This window comes from Microchirus variegatus, assembly GCF_963457635.1.
Source record: "Microchirus variegatus genome assembly, chromosome: 1".
NCBI lineage: Eukaryota > Metazoa > Chordata > Actinopteri > Pleuronectiformes > Soleidae > Microchirus > Microchirus variegatus.
In genome coordinates this window covers 8,441,216-8,457,822 of record NC_139802.1, presented here as the reverse complement: position 1 = coordinate 8,457,822, position 16,607 = coordinate 8,441,216, and the positions used below count along the sequence as shown (strand labels likewise).

The following is a 16,607-nucleotide window of genomic DNA, read 5'->3' as shown; positions in this document are numbered from 1 at the left end:
AATTAAAGCTGTGATGTGTGTGACATTTAAATATAAACTGTTACAGTCAAATCATTGTCAAATGAGTTCACACCATGCTGATAAAGTAGTCAGCTCCACACTACTTTAACATCAGGACTGACGGAGGGAAGACAGAAGCGCAACAACTACATGAGTAGAGTGAGACACCAGCACTTTAGGTTAAGTAATTATCCCTGGTCCTCTGAAACATGAGGTCCATTTAATTTACATTTGACTGCGTCCCAGTAGAGAATTTGGAAAAGAGCATGGATGTAAACAGTTCTAGCCTTAGTCAGGAATACCAGTCTATAACAATGTTTTATATGGTATTTTGTCCACACAAACAGTCATGTCCATGGATAGAAATTGAACAGTACTGTGTGTGTGACTGACTTAATATGAAACAAATAAGAGAAAAGTACGATTAGCAGTAAAAGAAGCACTGTTGAGTGGCAGTCATCATGGAATCCTATCAGGGTTTGTGACTTTCTGAGTTGGAAATCAGTCCTGATGAGCGTTCCAATTCACAATTCCGACTAGTAACTGGGAAATTCTGACTTCCTACTACAACTGATGGGCACCATGAGTTTAGGGCTGGTAGCAACAATAGCTGACAACATAAGTCACTCACTGGAGCTTTAAATGTATAAATATTCACAGTTATTTAAGAAAAAGACATCAGAAGGTAACTATGTGAATACTGTAGATGGAAAATGCCTTAACTGACTGACAAATAGAGACATTAACTCTTTGCGATTAGGAATGCTGAACCATTGCCTTTTAACTGTGCTCTCCATTCATTTCATATGAGGAAAAAGAAAACCACCTTTGCCTTTGATAAGCACTTTCTATATGCCTTTTCGATTCAAGTTGCAGAAAATATAAATTCAAAAAGTATAAAAACCGGGGGGTTGGGGGGGTTAAAACTCTAATGGTAGTTAGAAAGCATTAACGACCCAAACGTGTACAAATTGTTAGCATGACTAAAAATATAGGAGTACAACATTACAATATATATAATACACTAGTCATATAATAATTTAAGAGAAGGTTTGCACATTTCAACGGGGATACAATATGTGTCACACCAATACCGTTGACGTCATATCCGGCTTATTTTCCGCTGCACCGCTCGTAAAAAGGAAACCGCACGCAGCGTAGAGCCGGAGCTTGCGTGACTTTGTTGACTCTACAAAAAGACGGAGTCCGCGAAACGAAATGAGCGTAAATATTAACATGTAAGATGGCAGTTAACCTCGAGCCAACACTGGAGTTGATTCAGCGCGTTAAAGTCGACCGCGGAGGACAATTACTGTGTTGAAACCTCCGAAGACTTCCCGCTGGTTAACTGAACGCCAACCGAACAGAGAGACTGTAATGTACCATGACTGAATCTTGAGAGCACCGTCTCTCGAAAAAACGCGACGCGGAAGGAGAGTGTGTGGCGTGGATGTGCCTTTAGCTACCTCCGAGCTGTGGGAATATCACTGTTTACATCATGAAGAACTGCGAGTACCAGCAGATCGACCCGCGGACGCTCGCTGTGTCGCCTTCGTCGGCGCAGAAGCAAACGGGGAAGAAGGCTGAGCGGCCGCGGAGGAAGTGGGAAGTGTTCCCGGGGAAGAACAGGTTTTTCTGCGGTGGACGGATCATACTGGCCAGACAGAGCGGCGTCCTTCCTCTGACTCTGGGCCTTATTGTTTTCACCTGTGGCCTTTTCTTTGCATTCGAGTGAGTAACTAGTCAACATGACCTTTATGTATTCAGACACGAAAGGAGATTGCTAACGTGGATGTAGAGGTGCCACAACTGTGAGCTTTGTTTGTGTACACAGATCAGCCATATTATCAATGTTTCTGTGTGGTGGCTGTACATACATACATACATGCATGTATACTTGTATACATACTTATAAATATATAATCTACAGTGTACAGGTTGTGGCACATGAGCAAAAACAACACAGAATATTTAAGTGAAATGCAAAAGGTTTAGTGTTGAACTTAACTGTTGACTTATCACACACAGACAAACATTTTTCATTAGAGTACATGGAGTTCAGGATACAAAAGTGCTATTGTCTTATACAGAAATACTCAAGTTCAATTAAAGGTCCAGTGTCTAAAAGTCAGGTGAAATCACTCATTTGGCAGAAATTGAAATGTACCATCACGTGATAATGTGTCTTGTTGTTTTACATGACCTCACAGTGATCCTTTTTTGGCCCAATATCTGATACCTGTGTGTGTGTGTGTGTGTGTGTGTGTGTGTGTGTGTGTGTGTGTATATGTATATATATATATATATATATATATATATATATAATAAACTAAACTAACAACTGCAGAGGTCATTAAGTCTCTTCTGTAGTTAAATTAATATAATATTTTGCATAATCCTGTTACAGCAGGTGTAGATATAACATTTCTTCATTGAGCAAAATAAATAAGCGTAAAAGATTTTTTGGACCGCCATGTTCTTGCAATAGCACACAGTTTTGATGCTGGCTGAAGTCTGCATAGAACACACGGAAGAGAAAGGAAGGGTGACGGATATTTATCTGCAATGTGCAACTCCACCAATAAATGTTGATCAATTTTGCACACTGTATCTTTTAAATAGGTATGGCTAAGTTCATACCACTTTTTGGTGTCTGATATTAACACTTTTACCCCCTTCAAACAACTTAGCTGTTATTAACTCATACTGTATGAGTCGTTTACCACCAGCTACAAGCAGCCATTTTGAGAAGTTTTCTTCCTCCGATACCCGTTCCAGTGATTTTGACCAGTATATCGATACTGTTTTTAATGTTATGTTGATCGCTGTATGTTTTTAATAATATACGTAAATCTCTTTTTTTTTTACACAGTTGCCCCTTCCTGGTGGAGCATCTGACCGTCTTCATACCTATGATTGCTGCGGTGCTCTTTCTGTTTGTTGTCATCTCCCTGCTGTGGACCAGCTTCACAGACCCAGGCATCTTACCCAGGGCCACTCCAGATGAAGCTGCAGACATAGAGAAGCAGATAAGTAAGTGCCACCTCAGTGTTGTATGTTTACTGTGGGACAGATGGGGTAAAGGAGCTTTAACATATGGTGGATTCATTTGTATTTGAACTGTGGACCGACACCTAAGCAGCTTACTTTAACCAATGTGGTGGAAGAGCATGAAAGCTAGGCAAAACTTTGTGTTCATGTGTATCCTTTAGCTCAAATGTGTGAGACTTAGTGGGTTTGTCTACTTGTATTTCTCTATTTTAAGATACCTCAGGATCGTCTACGTATCGCCCCCCGCCACGGACAAAGGAGATCCTCATTAACCAGCAGGTGGTGAAGCTCAAATACTGCTTCACGTGTAAAATGTTCCGGCCTCCACGAACCTCCCACTGCAGCCTGTGTGACAACTGTGTGGGTAAGGATGTGTTGTGAAGTTACCACTTATCCCCACTGCTTTAATTTAACTTAACAAATTAATACCTTTGCCAGGAGTAACACACTATACTTGTATCTGTGAGGATTGCCATTAATTTAGCCTTATGTAGACCACCGTCCCCTCTTATACCACTAATCTGTGTCTGATTCTGAGGGGATGAAACGTACTAACTCATTGGTTGCCAGCCATTTTCAGCGCAGAACTGCCAAGTGTTTTACAGCATTTTGACTGATCGAGACCCACTAAGCAGTGTTTTCTATGACTATGTAAACACCAAAACTACCAAAAGAAAGACTCTTTTCTTTCATCGGACATCACTGCCAGTGAACGGTTATATTTGAATTGATGTCTATAGATGTCATTGGCAGCCAATGAGTTAAACACAGACATTTACAAAAGTAAAGATGGCACTCACACAGCGCAAACCTCAGCCAAGGCCACTGTTTCCTACATTGACCCTGACTTCTCTGAATCTGTCTATAACCTGATCAACACCAAAATGTCTTCCTTAGGCCATAACCTACATCCTCAGGAAATAAACAAACACAAACATGGACAAAAACATAACCCCCTCATCAGCTGACTGTTAATCCTTATATTTGAGACTCTGGAGGTCCTACCAGTCGCCAAAATGTGAAAAAAGATGACTCACTCATTTTTTTGTGGTCCTCCCCAGTCTAAGTACTGGAGATAAAACACGCAATGTTGACTTCTGCACTCCTTGGGACGTCACAAGACGCTAAATTCCTGGAATTGTTGTCTCGCGGAGCTCCGCTTTGTCTGTAAAACACGAGAGTGCTGACGAGGGCAACGGCATCCGAAAACCGGAAGTCAGTGAAAAGTTCTGTTCTTGGCTCCACAGTGCAGCACAGAGTCCTACACAAACTTCCAGCCTCAGAGGATTTATCTGTCCAGTGGATACATGTTATATATGACAGCAATGTGCCTGCTAGAGCCTGCAAATGATCACTTTTCCAAATGCTAACTGCTGTTAGCTCCCAGTAGCCTCTGTGGCTGATGTCATTTCCTGTCCCTTTAAGTTTTGTTTTATTTTTTTTGAATAACGATACTACTAAACAGAGCGTTCTGAACAGGGCTGTTTTGGCAGGGTGATTGAACTGCTTTGGTGCTTCATCCTTATGGTATTTTGACCAAAACATGTCACAGACATGTTGTTCATTAGGACACCAGGGAACTAGTTTAACTTGGAGAAATGGGGTATAATATGGGACCTTTAAGAGTAAGATATTGCCTTAAACATATTTAAATGTTGACATAATAACTGCGTAAGTGTAATATGCTGTACAGTTAATTTAATATTGAACCCAAAGCTGCTGTAAAACCTCTCCTTTAATGTCTGCTGTGCGCTCTGTTTTTCACCTTCAGAACGATTCGACCACCACTGTCCGTGGGTGGGAAACTGCGTGGGCAAACGCAATTACCGCTTTTTCTACAGCTTCATCATCTCTCTCTCGTTCCTGACATCTTTTATTTTTGGCTGTGTCATCACACACATCACACTCCGTAAGTATTCTCACTCTGCGGAAAGACGGGATCGTCTCCGAGCGGTGGTTTATTGTTGTGTAATTTGTGTTTTTGAAGGTTTTACAAATGTGTTCTTGTTCTCTTCAGGTTCTCAAGCACGCAAAAGCCTTGTTCAAGCCATTCAAGAAAGCCCTGCCAGATATCCTTTGCACATATCACGCTCGTATAATTAATCGTAATTAATTAGTTGGATCTTTTTTAATTGATTTATTTTCTGCCAAGACGTAACCTAAGTTACGCTGTTGACAAGGCAATATCCACTTCCTTACAGCATAAGCCCAAGCTTAAGAGGATTTGGTTTGCTGCCTCTTGTCCGTGTGTGTAGATGTCAGTGTCTAGACAAGTATAGACTGCATGACTGCTGCCATTCACAGGAAGTATGTGCAGTTTGTCATAGACTAGAGCACATGATTTGAGAAACATATTGGATCCTATCAGGTCCTCTCCTGATGTAGATACTAAGCAAAAGGGGGGGGAAACACAGCAGTTGTAACTGTGTTTATTTGCCTTTTTTTGTCATTGTTGTTATGCTGCCTCAGTTTGATCGTTATGATCAGAAACACTGTAACATTATTTGTTTGTATTCATCTGTGTGAGTTGAACCGCCCAGTCCTTCTCTGCTCTCAGCCATTCTCTGACCAGTCTGCAACTGTCTCGCCTCACCTTTGAAAGTTGCCGTTTCCTCCATCTGTCTTGACACAAATCTAATCACTTCCTGTGTGCAGCATGGGAATTTAGATGGGCAACACAAGATCTAGACACCACTATACTGATACAGGGTGTCCGCAGGTTCTTAAAAAGTATTCAATGTTGATAAATCAATTTTGGGAATATCAAGGCCATTAAAAAGTCTTAAAATCTTAATAGCGATTTTCATGAGGTATTACATTTTGTCCATGGCGTTTGACCGCAAAAAGTATGCATGAATGTATTTATATATTTTCCTCCCTGCGTTTGTTAAAAACAACGATGCGCAGGCATACTCGCCCTGCAAGATTGTCTCGGGCCGTCGCACGCGTACACGTGGCGTTACGCATCTTGCGACAGCGAACGTGCTTTTCCTGGCACAAAATAATATCGGAAAAAATCGGCAGATGTGGGAAAATGTTAAACTATTTTGAGAAGGTCCTAGATAAAATGGTAGAACAGTGGTTTGAATGGAACTGACATTTGTTTATATTTTATGTGGATAATAACAGAAATGTTATCATGCCTTGACCCTTCCTTGTGTACTGTGGTGGAGTTGGTGGTTTGTTTCTTCTCCATCTGGTCTATACTGGGCCTCTCAGGCTTCCATACCTACTTAGTAGCCTCCAACCTCACAACAAATGAAGATGTAAGTATTCAGGGTTCATGATTCTCAAACTAGACTCGGTCCAACAGCTGACTTTGCTCCTTCTTTCCTCGCTGCACAGATAAAGGGCTCCTGGTCAAGTAAAAGAGGTGCAGATGAGTCTGGGAACCCGTACAGTCACAGCAGCATCATAACCAACTGCTGTGCAACGTTATGTGGGCCCATGCCCCCGAGGTGAGCGAAGACATCTTAATCTTCCTCTGAAGTTTTCCACGTCTGTCTGTCTGTCTAAGTATTAGTTGGAAACGCTTCATTAATCCGCCGCTGTGTTTTCTAGTCTCATAGACAGACGAGGTTTCGTGCCTCCCGACGAGGTCGTCCCTGCTGCGTCTGCCTCAGAGATAGAGCTGCCACTCTTCACGGCCAAGAATGACGCACACATGGTAGGATGAACCAGCATGTGGCCCCTCCCAAGTCCTGACTGTGCCCTTACCCTGTGTTAGCCCCCGTCCTTCTGTGTGCCTTATATATCCACCATTTGTGTTTCACTCCCTCACCCTCCAAACCCCCCCAGGGGTTACAGATTCAGCACCTCAAGCACAGTTAAGGACACACTGTATTATACACATTGAATCTGTTCTAAAAGTTGCGTTGAGTGTATGTATATATATATGTTTCTATTTGAGCATTAAGAGTGTTCAGCTTACAGTTTCTTCTAAAGCCATATTATTCACAGTAGCCTTCTGATTAAAGGAGCTACACAGTGTTGAAGCTTTGGAGCTGCTGAAGATGTCGCACTGCTGTGTTATTTGTTATTGTAGCTTTAGAGCAAAGTGTTTTTGGACAAATGTGTTGTAAGTCACGTGTTTGAACACCACTCGGGCAGTTAAATGGGCAGAGAAACATTTAACAGTGTGTTCAGAATGGTGTTGAGTAGAGCTGTGATGACAAACAGTGATTTGATTATTATTCAGTTTCTAAATTAATTGCCAACTATTTTGTTAATGTATTAAACAGTTTGAATGTTTTTTTTTATAAAATAAAAACAAGATTTCTGATTTCAGCCTCTAAAATGTGAATGCTTCATTTTAATTTTCATTTATCCGGTTTCTTTGGCTCTGTGGACAGAACAAAAACATTTATTTGAGGACGTCGTTACCTTTTTAGGACGACTTTTGACACTGTTTTATGGAAAATATAAGTTACAGATTAATCAAGATTATGAAAATAATCGTCAGTAGCAGCTCTACTTGTTAAAAAGGCATTGAACGATTTCTTCATGCTGATGTTGAGCTGCTCATACAGTATGTTATGTTTATTTTGTGCTGTTGTAGAGTTGATTTTTTATTTTTTTTATTTTTTTGGAGTTCAGCATGTCGCTGTATCCGTTATGTTGTGGTGAAGGTGTGCGCGCACAAATACTGATTTTTTTTTTGGACATGCAAATGATATCTGATGTTTTGTATTTTGCACTTTATCGCCAGTCATTTGTCACATGCGTTGAATAGATTTCTCTCAATATTGTCTCATGTGTCTTTAGTAAATTTAAGATTCAATTTCAACAAAAGAAGAGTTCAATTTATATTCCTATAATGTTTTTGGATTGCACAAACTTTGAGGGTAACGCAGAGATTTGCTTTGCTTATCTTGGTGGATTTTTTTGCTGTTAAGTAGAGGTCGACTGATTTTTTTTTTTGATTTTTTTTGGATATCATTGCAACAGATGGCCAATATTTGTTTTCTCATTTTCCTGCTCAATCTGATAAAACTCAACTGTTTTTAATCCTAACAAATTATACACAAAATTGTTAAATAAACATTCATAGAATGCATTTTGTATCTGTAGTACATTTATGTAATTAAAATAATATATAAACTTAATATTAAAACAAAACAAAAGTGTGTTAACACATAAATAAAACTCGGTCAGCTAGTGAATTACAAATGTCATTTGCAGGTTATTGAAAAATGGCCAAAAAAATTGGTTTACCTCTGCTGATAACTGTATTTTTTCCCTAAAAGTCTGCTTTTATTTTTACATACAGGATATCTTTTATCTACATAAAATATATCATGTGTTATTTTCTATGTTAATTCAATAAACTGTATTTTTGTATTTGGGGGATTTTTTTTTTTTTTTTTTTTTTTTTTTTTTAAAACATTCTCTGAATTACAGTTCTGTGCAAAAGTCATTCAATTTGATTGTTTTAGCAATGCTACAATCACCGTACAGTATGAGTATATTTCTCAATCAGGAAACGTGTGTGCACTTTTCAGATAACTTGAAGGAAAACCGGTTTAACAGGTTAAAGTATCATGTAGTCAATTTAGTGTGACCTATATATATGTTGACTTGAACAAAAGCACAACTCTGGCTCTCTTTAACCTGGAGTGAAACCCTAAATTAATGTTACTGGTAAAACCTGTGTTTGTCCTTCTATTTCATGTCCAAACTTTTCTGCTTGCGTCTTTTGCACAGAACTGTACCTTTTTAAAGATGTTGTGTTTTATGAGGAGTGTTTTTTATTAGCTATACTAATTAAGTGAACTGTTAATGTGTTTATTTACTGTAAACTGTGTGTGTTTTTTGTGCCTGTAGCTGAATCATTGGATGAGATATTTTGACACTTTTGACATATTTTGTGCTGTATCCATTCCACTCTGCTAGGAGGAGAACTGTCAGGATATTGCTTTGTCCTGCACAGCCTGAAGGGCACTGCTGCATGTAGACGGTCGATGGTAAGAGTAGGGTCGAACGTCAAAAACAAACCATTCGCAACATCTCGTTCATCTGCCATTCACTCTGCCGTCCTTCATTCTGTACTTGCTGTAAAGCTTTTGGAGTGCTTCTCTTTTCTAACAGTTGATATTTGTGTGCCGAGCTTTTAACCTTTCACAGTTAGACTTTTGTGTATCGACGGTGTTGATGGATGCACTGTCTTGAGCATGCTTCACTACCATTCATTCACCCTGTCATTAACAGTCACTTATTCATGCAGCACCGGACGGAGCTCTTGTTTGAAGCTAAATGACTTTTCTCTTTGTCTTGTCTGTAGTTCGGCGACGTCCGCGTCACCGTCACGTCTCCCTCAGTTTTTGCTCTGAACAAATCCAGCAGAAACTCGGGGAAGAAGCAGTATCATCTCCACATACAGTACTGTGCACCAAGTCTTAAGCACCACCATTAGATTTGTTGTTTTAGCAATGCTATAACGACAACAGAGGATAATTATTTCTATTTCACTTTACTGGAACGCATCCAGAAAATGTGAATGCAGTATTTATTTATAATTTCTTTTAAAACATCCTCTACAGGTGTCAATTATTTAGCGTGATATACCCTTACACTTATAAAGATACAACAAAAGAACAATTACACAGCTCTGTTAATACTGGTGTGGAACCTTCACTAATGTTACTGGTAAATCCTGTGTTTGTCCTACTATTTCATTTAAAGAAATATCTGCTGTAAAAAAATCTATTACACCAGGTTCATTCAAGACATGCTTGAGCATCACATACACATGTTGCATCAGTTAAACTCATTGACAGCTCGCTAATATATAAGAACAGCTTTAAGTCACATTACTTCATTCCAAATGCCCATGATCACAGAATTTGACGGACAGAAAAAACAACAGGTGGTGGTGCCCTGAAACTTTTGCACACTACTGTATATTTCTGTAGCATGGTTTTTGCAAACTATTTAAAAAAAAGTTTATCTTATTTTATAAAGATTGAAGTACAATCGCCTTTACAAATTGAATCAGCGTCCAATCGTTGTGATACAATCGTATAACGACAAAAGCATATTGTCCTTGTCCTGCTCTTCACCTTTGTTCATTGCTGCCTTCTAATTGCATTGTCTAATCATTGCTTTTTTTTTGTGCCATTCGAGTTTCAAACTAATCCTTTCACTCTGTACATTTCTGTCTCACTTTTGTCCATCTTGACCCTAACCCATCAGCTTGACCTCTTTTCCTAACTCAGCCCTGTCTTTCCCTTTATGCACATAGTGCACTCGGAGCACAAAGGACATGTTGGAGAGGATGGTCCACTCCTCAGACTTCCATGGCCTGTGTCCACCTGGCACCTCTAAGACCGCTCCTCTGGGTTTGGAGCTCACCAGTACGCCAGCACCATCCACGCAGCCTTCGCCGTCTGCTCTGTGCTCACAGCAGCATGTTCACCAGCCTGTGGCCTTGCCGTGCACCACATACAGTAGAAGCAGCAAGAGGGACTCGCCGATGTCCATCAACCCGGCGTTTCGTCTGGCTTCTCCCTCTCCATCGCTGAGTCTTGTCAGCCTGATTCTGGACGATTCACCCGACACTTTAGGCTTCTCCCCAATACCGTGAGCCCAGTTTACCCAGTTATTATAGATGAGCAGGAGGAGTCATCATGGACTTATTCCACTGCTTTTATCACTGGCAATGAATTTTGGCTATAACGAGACATTATCCACAGTGGTTGTCATGATGTGTTGTTTCCTAGAGGTTTTTTTTTCTTCTTTTTTTATGTTCTGCGAGCTTTATCAACACTCTTCTACAATGTGTGTCCCTCGGGGAATGGAGGTAAATCTTAGTAACACTTGGAAGCACAATATAGAGATATTTTTTTAAAACACCTTTTTAGTAAGACACCCCATAACTTGTCTCCACACTTTCCAAAGACACCCAAGCCGTCGGCCGCAGTGTTTACGTTCCCGTTATGTCTCGTACAAACTGGTCTTTAACTTGCAGTGGCTGCAAGGCGTGCACGATCAATTCAAAGAGTTAGCCTTATGTCATGTCATCGCTACACAGCCAAGTGTTGCTGTATGGATCCATTTTGGCTGTTGTTAAATCAATGACTTAATCCGTTTGAAGGCAGTAGACACGGTGCAGTGTGTGTATTATTTTCAGTATTTGCATATTTTGTACGTCAGCTGCTTGAAGCTAAATGGCACATATATTTTTGTAAAGTGCTTCACTTTAGCGGTAATTGGAGGACGGTCCATTAAACATATGTGTTTGAATTCTTGTATTCACATTTGTACTATTTACTGTATGTATGTGTACAGACTGTACAATCTCCATTTTTTTTTTACTTTATCTAATTTGTTGGTTAAAGCCAAGTATTTAAATCAGCCAGGGCTTGTATTGGAGAGTTAGTAACCTCCTTTTAATGTGACGTACTAAGTCACTCTAAGTACAAGTGAGCATCTGTTGTTTTCCTTTGCCTAAAGGCAAACTGACAGAACACGTACCTGTTACTAGTGTGTAGGTGGTAAAAGGGTGGTGGTTTGAGGAGAGTGTCAGCAGAGTAAAGTTGATGAGGCCTGTTGTTGTGGAGGCCAAGTTGTAATTTGAATGGCCGTGACCTTTTACTGCTCTTACAGCATGAAACTTAACCCCATCTGTCATGGCGGAGTACAGTTTCCTGTGAGTTTCAGTGTTAGCTTGTGCCACTAGGGGGCAGAATGTGAATAAGGATTGCAGCCTCATCAGTGGACAATAAGAAGAAAGGCCTTTTGATGTTTTATTTATTTGTTGTTAAATTTTTTTTATGGTTGAGAAACGAAGCTGTATATAGGTTGTGAGTTTGTGAAGAATCACTTAGCCATAAGCAGTGGGTCATTCATTCATTCATTCATTCATTCATTCATTCATTATAGTTTGTGTAGAGGAATTTGCAAGCAGCGCTTGTATGAAGAATCTTGTTTGTAGGATGTGACAGTGGAACTGTAACATTTGGTCAATAAAAACGATCAGTTTTTTTTGTTGACATCTGCTTTTGGTTATCTTTTCTTTCAGGAATGAAATCTGGCATAATAATAAAAAAAAAATATTGTTGCTATTTAAAGGATTTCAAAAACAAAACCCTCTATCCACTGAATAGAAACTGCTGTGGTATCCCACGTCAGTCCATGACATGGTACAGACCGTACGTCAGTGATTATTAGCCTGAGTCTTTGTGACTGCTCCCTCAAGGAAATGATTCAGAGATGCATGTTGTCCATATGTGGTCGGCCTCGTGCAGACTCTCGTGTCATGAGGAAGATTCATATGGGCTGCGTTCATCAGACGAACCGTGGAAAACAGCTGGTGCTACACTGAAAGTATCCAGGTTCATGCACAGTATATTAATTACCCGTCATATTTGCCATGTAAATAAGAACGACAAAAAAAGGATCTGAGTTTGACAGTAAGATTCTGCTGTATCCTCCTTCTGCCCTGACATTCACTTCCCTTAAATAAGATCAAGACTTTTGGACTGTGGCTCAGAGATTTTCCCCAACCTAAACAGCCAGATAAAACAGAATATCATCTTTCAGAGAACGCTAAACTGTTTCCTTGGCATTGTCGACAACATGATGTTTATTCTGTGCCGAGGATTATATATTTTTAAAGAAGTTTTGCCTGTAATTATTGAAATTGAAAACTAGAGAAAAATAGCCCATTGGCCAGTGATCACAACGGATGAACCGTAGCAGCCGAGGATGGAATCTGAGGTTATTAAAAAAAGAGACATCACTTTTTTTTTTTTTTTTTGCCCTTTCTGGTCAGAGGTGTCTACATGTGGCAGCAGCATTGTGTGGTCCCTCGCAGCTGCTGTGCTGCCAGCAGGTGGCGCTATGACCTTCACTTCTCATGTGCTTTTGTTTTCTCGCTGGGTCTCTCCTCTCTTGTGCACATCAGTCAATACATGGCAAAGTTACAGGCCACTTCCTGTTTTCAAAACGGTGGCTAAATTCAAAATGGCTGACTTCCTGTTGGGTCAAGCTCATGTTTCTGTACGTGTTCAGAGTCGGCCTGTTGTCTCATATGTGAGACGACAGGCCGACAGGCGACAGGCAAGTTTTGAGCAGATCGGTTAATGTATGACGGAAGTTTCAGGGCACTTCCTGTTTCGTAGCTAATGGTCAAAATTTGCCAAAATTCTGATGGTTTCCATGGCCACACACTTTTGAATCTGCAATACCTTTTGATAACTTTTCATCTTTGATATGTTTAGTATAAATGTACTTAAGTTTTTTTTTTATGTAGTTACGATTATCATTCTCAGAAGAATTTATTTACAAAATGTGCAAATAGCTAAGATAGACGCCAAATTCAAAATGGTCGACTTCCTGTTGCGTTAAGGCCATGGTTCCAATAGACGTTTTGTTTGTCTGAGTACAAATTTGCGTGTTTCTTATGTAGTTACGATTATCATGTTCAGAAGACTTTGTTTATTTACAAAATGTGCAAACAGCCAAGATGGACGCCAAATTCAAAATGGTTGACTTTCTGTTGCGTTGAGGCCACGGGCTTTTTTGTTTGTCTTGGGCTGTGACAAGTTTGCAACACGTTTTGTGAAATTTGGTGCAACTTAGTTTCGGCTTTGACCTAGGGGGTTCACCTTTGGGTGCGCTACTGAGCCATTTTGCACCACTTTTATATATTACCCTTATTTTATGAAATCTTTCACCAGTTCTGAAGTGCGTGCAAATTTTAACCAACCGTTATTGCCAAAAAATGTATTCCAGGAATTCCAATTTCCCTTATTATTATTATAAAAGAGGATTAACTTTCTTAAATAAATGTTTTGATTTGGCTGAGCCACAAAATTTGATCCTACATCAAAGACGTTGGCTTCACACGAGGAAAAAGCAAAAGCCTCTCTTCTTTCGGCACCTGTGTTGCATTTAAAACCACAGACCCTCCATCGCCCAGAAGAGAAATCTGATGATGAGTTTGATGGTGAAGGTTTTCAGGTCATCAGAGTGGAGTGGGTTTATTTATCAGCAGTGTTGAGATGAGGATTATTTGAGCCCTTCGTCACTGCAGGTGATTATTTGTTGGTTCTTTAACCCCAAATGGTGTGGCTCAGACTCACAGACAGAGACGGCCACCCAGTCCGTGGTGGAGTGGTTTTCAAAAATAAGAGGATGTATTTTAGTCAAACCAAGGTGATTTTTTCCGTCTAAAAATCATTGTCTCATCTGCTCCTCTGAGAAAATACAGTATGTGGTTTTATATAATCCATCCAGACAAAACATCGTTGTCCAATGTAACTCTTTAACTTGGCCGATTCCTTCTTTTTGTCACAACAACAGTGGAAGCTGAGCTTAAAACTAATACATTCCAGCCCTTCCAAAGAAACAAACCCTCTACCATTTCACCTCTGGCTGTCATCCTCTCTGTGATTCATCACGCTCGTTCCTCTTCGGCGAACCACTTTGGGCTCTAATGTCATGTGTGCAGTTGTGTGTCACTCTCTCACAGGTCTTTGCCTCATCGCTCGCCGCTCGGCCTCTGGAGTGGAAGTGAAGCACCTCAGCGAACAACAACAGGTGACTCACAGTCAGGGCTGCAGTCAGCATCACTTTTGATGCAGAGGACTGAAAAAACGCGTCTCTGTGTGCAGGGCAGTGAAGCTGGATATAATTAACCCTGCACTGAGCAGGACGAGCCAGCTGCCAGGAGGCTGCAGCTGCCAGCAGGCACAGTTTGTTGTCTCTGCCAACGGAACATGAAACGACTGGATCCTGTGAGCAATGTGCACATGGTGGTGAAGATTTGCTGGATCCTAAATATCCGAGCCTTGTATTCTCACTTTTTGTTTTGCCGTAGTTTCCCCCGTCAAAAATGAAGGGACACTGACCTCTTCACAAACGGGGTCAAAGCTTCGCAACTCGTGCAACCTCTGTGAACCCAAATGTGTTCAAGATTTCCTCATAGAATGTCCACACTGAGTTTGTCAGTGTGTGTGTGTGGGGGGGTTTGCTCAGTACTGGACGTCCACTGTATGTTTGCACAGATTTCCTAAGAACACCTCTGGGTGTAACATGGGTGGACTCGATTATCAGTGCCTTTGGGCATTGTAGTCTATGCTAAGGCTAAAAGCCTTTAAGTACACAAAGCTCATGACAGATTAGACTGACAATATTCTCTTTGTTGGTTTGTGCATTAGGACTATACGCGTCTGACTGTGGAGCCTCAGTTGCACAAGCTGTTCTTAGGTTGTGGTGGTCAGCAAAGTCATTTAATTATACATTTATATTATTCATTCGCTGCTTTGCACCAGGCTGTTCAGCCCTGGTTTGTGACCATACCATAATCACATCTCCCAGCTACTGTGGTAGAAGTATGGTAATCATTTTGGAAGAGGTAAGTAATATTATGGTAAAAACATGTTTTTTTTTTTTATTGTATTCATCAAGTAATAGTGTCATAACAATGTATGGCTTTTTTGCAGGACACAAGAAAGGATGAATTTCAACTATAAAATGGTAACTGACAATTTTGATTAATAAAGATGTTATACTTACTATTTTTTGTTCACATTGCCAACAATTTACCTGGATATTACTGTGGAAATGTTTTCCAAACTTCACACACTGCATGTGTTAAAACAGCATTAAGAGCTTGAAGGTTTTTTTCTTTAGTCAACAGACTGGCTGAATGAATAAAAAGGACATAAATCATCCTCTTCTCTTTCGCAGTGGAAAAGTGTCGGCCGTGTGTGATGAGGTGGAATCTGCTTCCCATGGAAACCTGAATATGTGCCATGGAGCTGGATTAGTGTACCAAGGTACCAGTGGGTCAGACCTTATCACGGCAGCTGTTATCATGTGGACTGTTGGAAATGACCTCAGTCAGTCTCTCGTGTATAATGCTTTGGTTGCTGACGAGTCATTTTTCAAATATTATATGACGGTTTTATCAGCAGATAACATACTGTACCATTGTTTATTTCTTTATGCTGCGCTGTTTTGACGTCTGCTCCATTTCGCTGTGTCACATCTTGATAAAGCAGTTGACAACTTCCTATACTCTGTCGTCTGTTTAAAGAAAATCACAATGTATCACAATTTAATTGCTTTTTCCCCCACCCGTGACTTTTACTTTGACTTTTATATTTTATGAACATGTAGCAAAACAGATACCGGAATACTGCAGAAGACGATGTTTGTGCAATAACCATGAAAGCTCACTGAACTTCATGTCACTGGTCACGACCCAGGTTAGCGTAGGCTCCCACCATAAAGTGAGGAGGGCAGAGGTGAGAAAAGGTGAGGGACAGATAGATAGTGTGTGCTGAGTCACTGAGAGGACAACATCTGAAACTGTGTTTGACTTTACGACCATAGTGCAGTTTTGTAAGGCAAGAACGAGTCGAATGCTCCACATCGCTTATCGTGTTGACAGAGGTTACTGAAGAATAGCGAGAAAGAGCCGGTAGCAAAGATGCAAGGAGAGATAAGGAGATGTTCTATAGTCAGACACAGATACTGTGAGGTGTGGCGTGACAGTCTTTTGCCATATGCCTGTTTCCTGCTTTCACATACAACGTTGCATAACAAGC

The 16,607-nt window shown here is 40.4% G+C and overlaps 1 protein-coding gene across 1 annotated transcript; it reads left to right on the top strand.

Annotated features, from left to right (window-relative positions):
• The first annotated feature begins 1,471 nt into the window (after positions 1-1,471).
• On the top strand, positions 1,472-11,128 carry zdhhc18a (zDHHC palmitoyltransferase 18a). The gene is made up of 9 exons (XM_083890348.1): positions 1,472-1,731; positions 2,873-3,033; positions 3,266-3,415; positions 4,823-4,960; positions 5,069-5,144; positions 6,215-6,317; positions 6,397-6,509; positions 6,613-6,718; positions 10,292-11,128. The coding sequence occupies exons 1-9, from the start codon at positions 1,499-1,501 to the stop codon at positions 10,631-10,633; spliced, it is 1,422 nt and encodes a 473-aa protein (XP_083746474.1). The 5' UTR covers positions 1,472-1,498; the 3' UTR covers positions 10,634-11,128.
• The last annotated feature ends 5,479 nt before the right edge of the window (positions 11,129-16,607 follow it).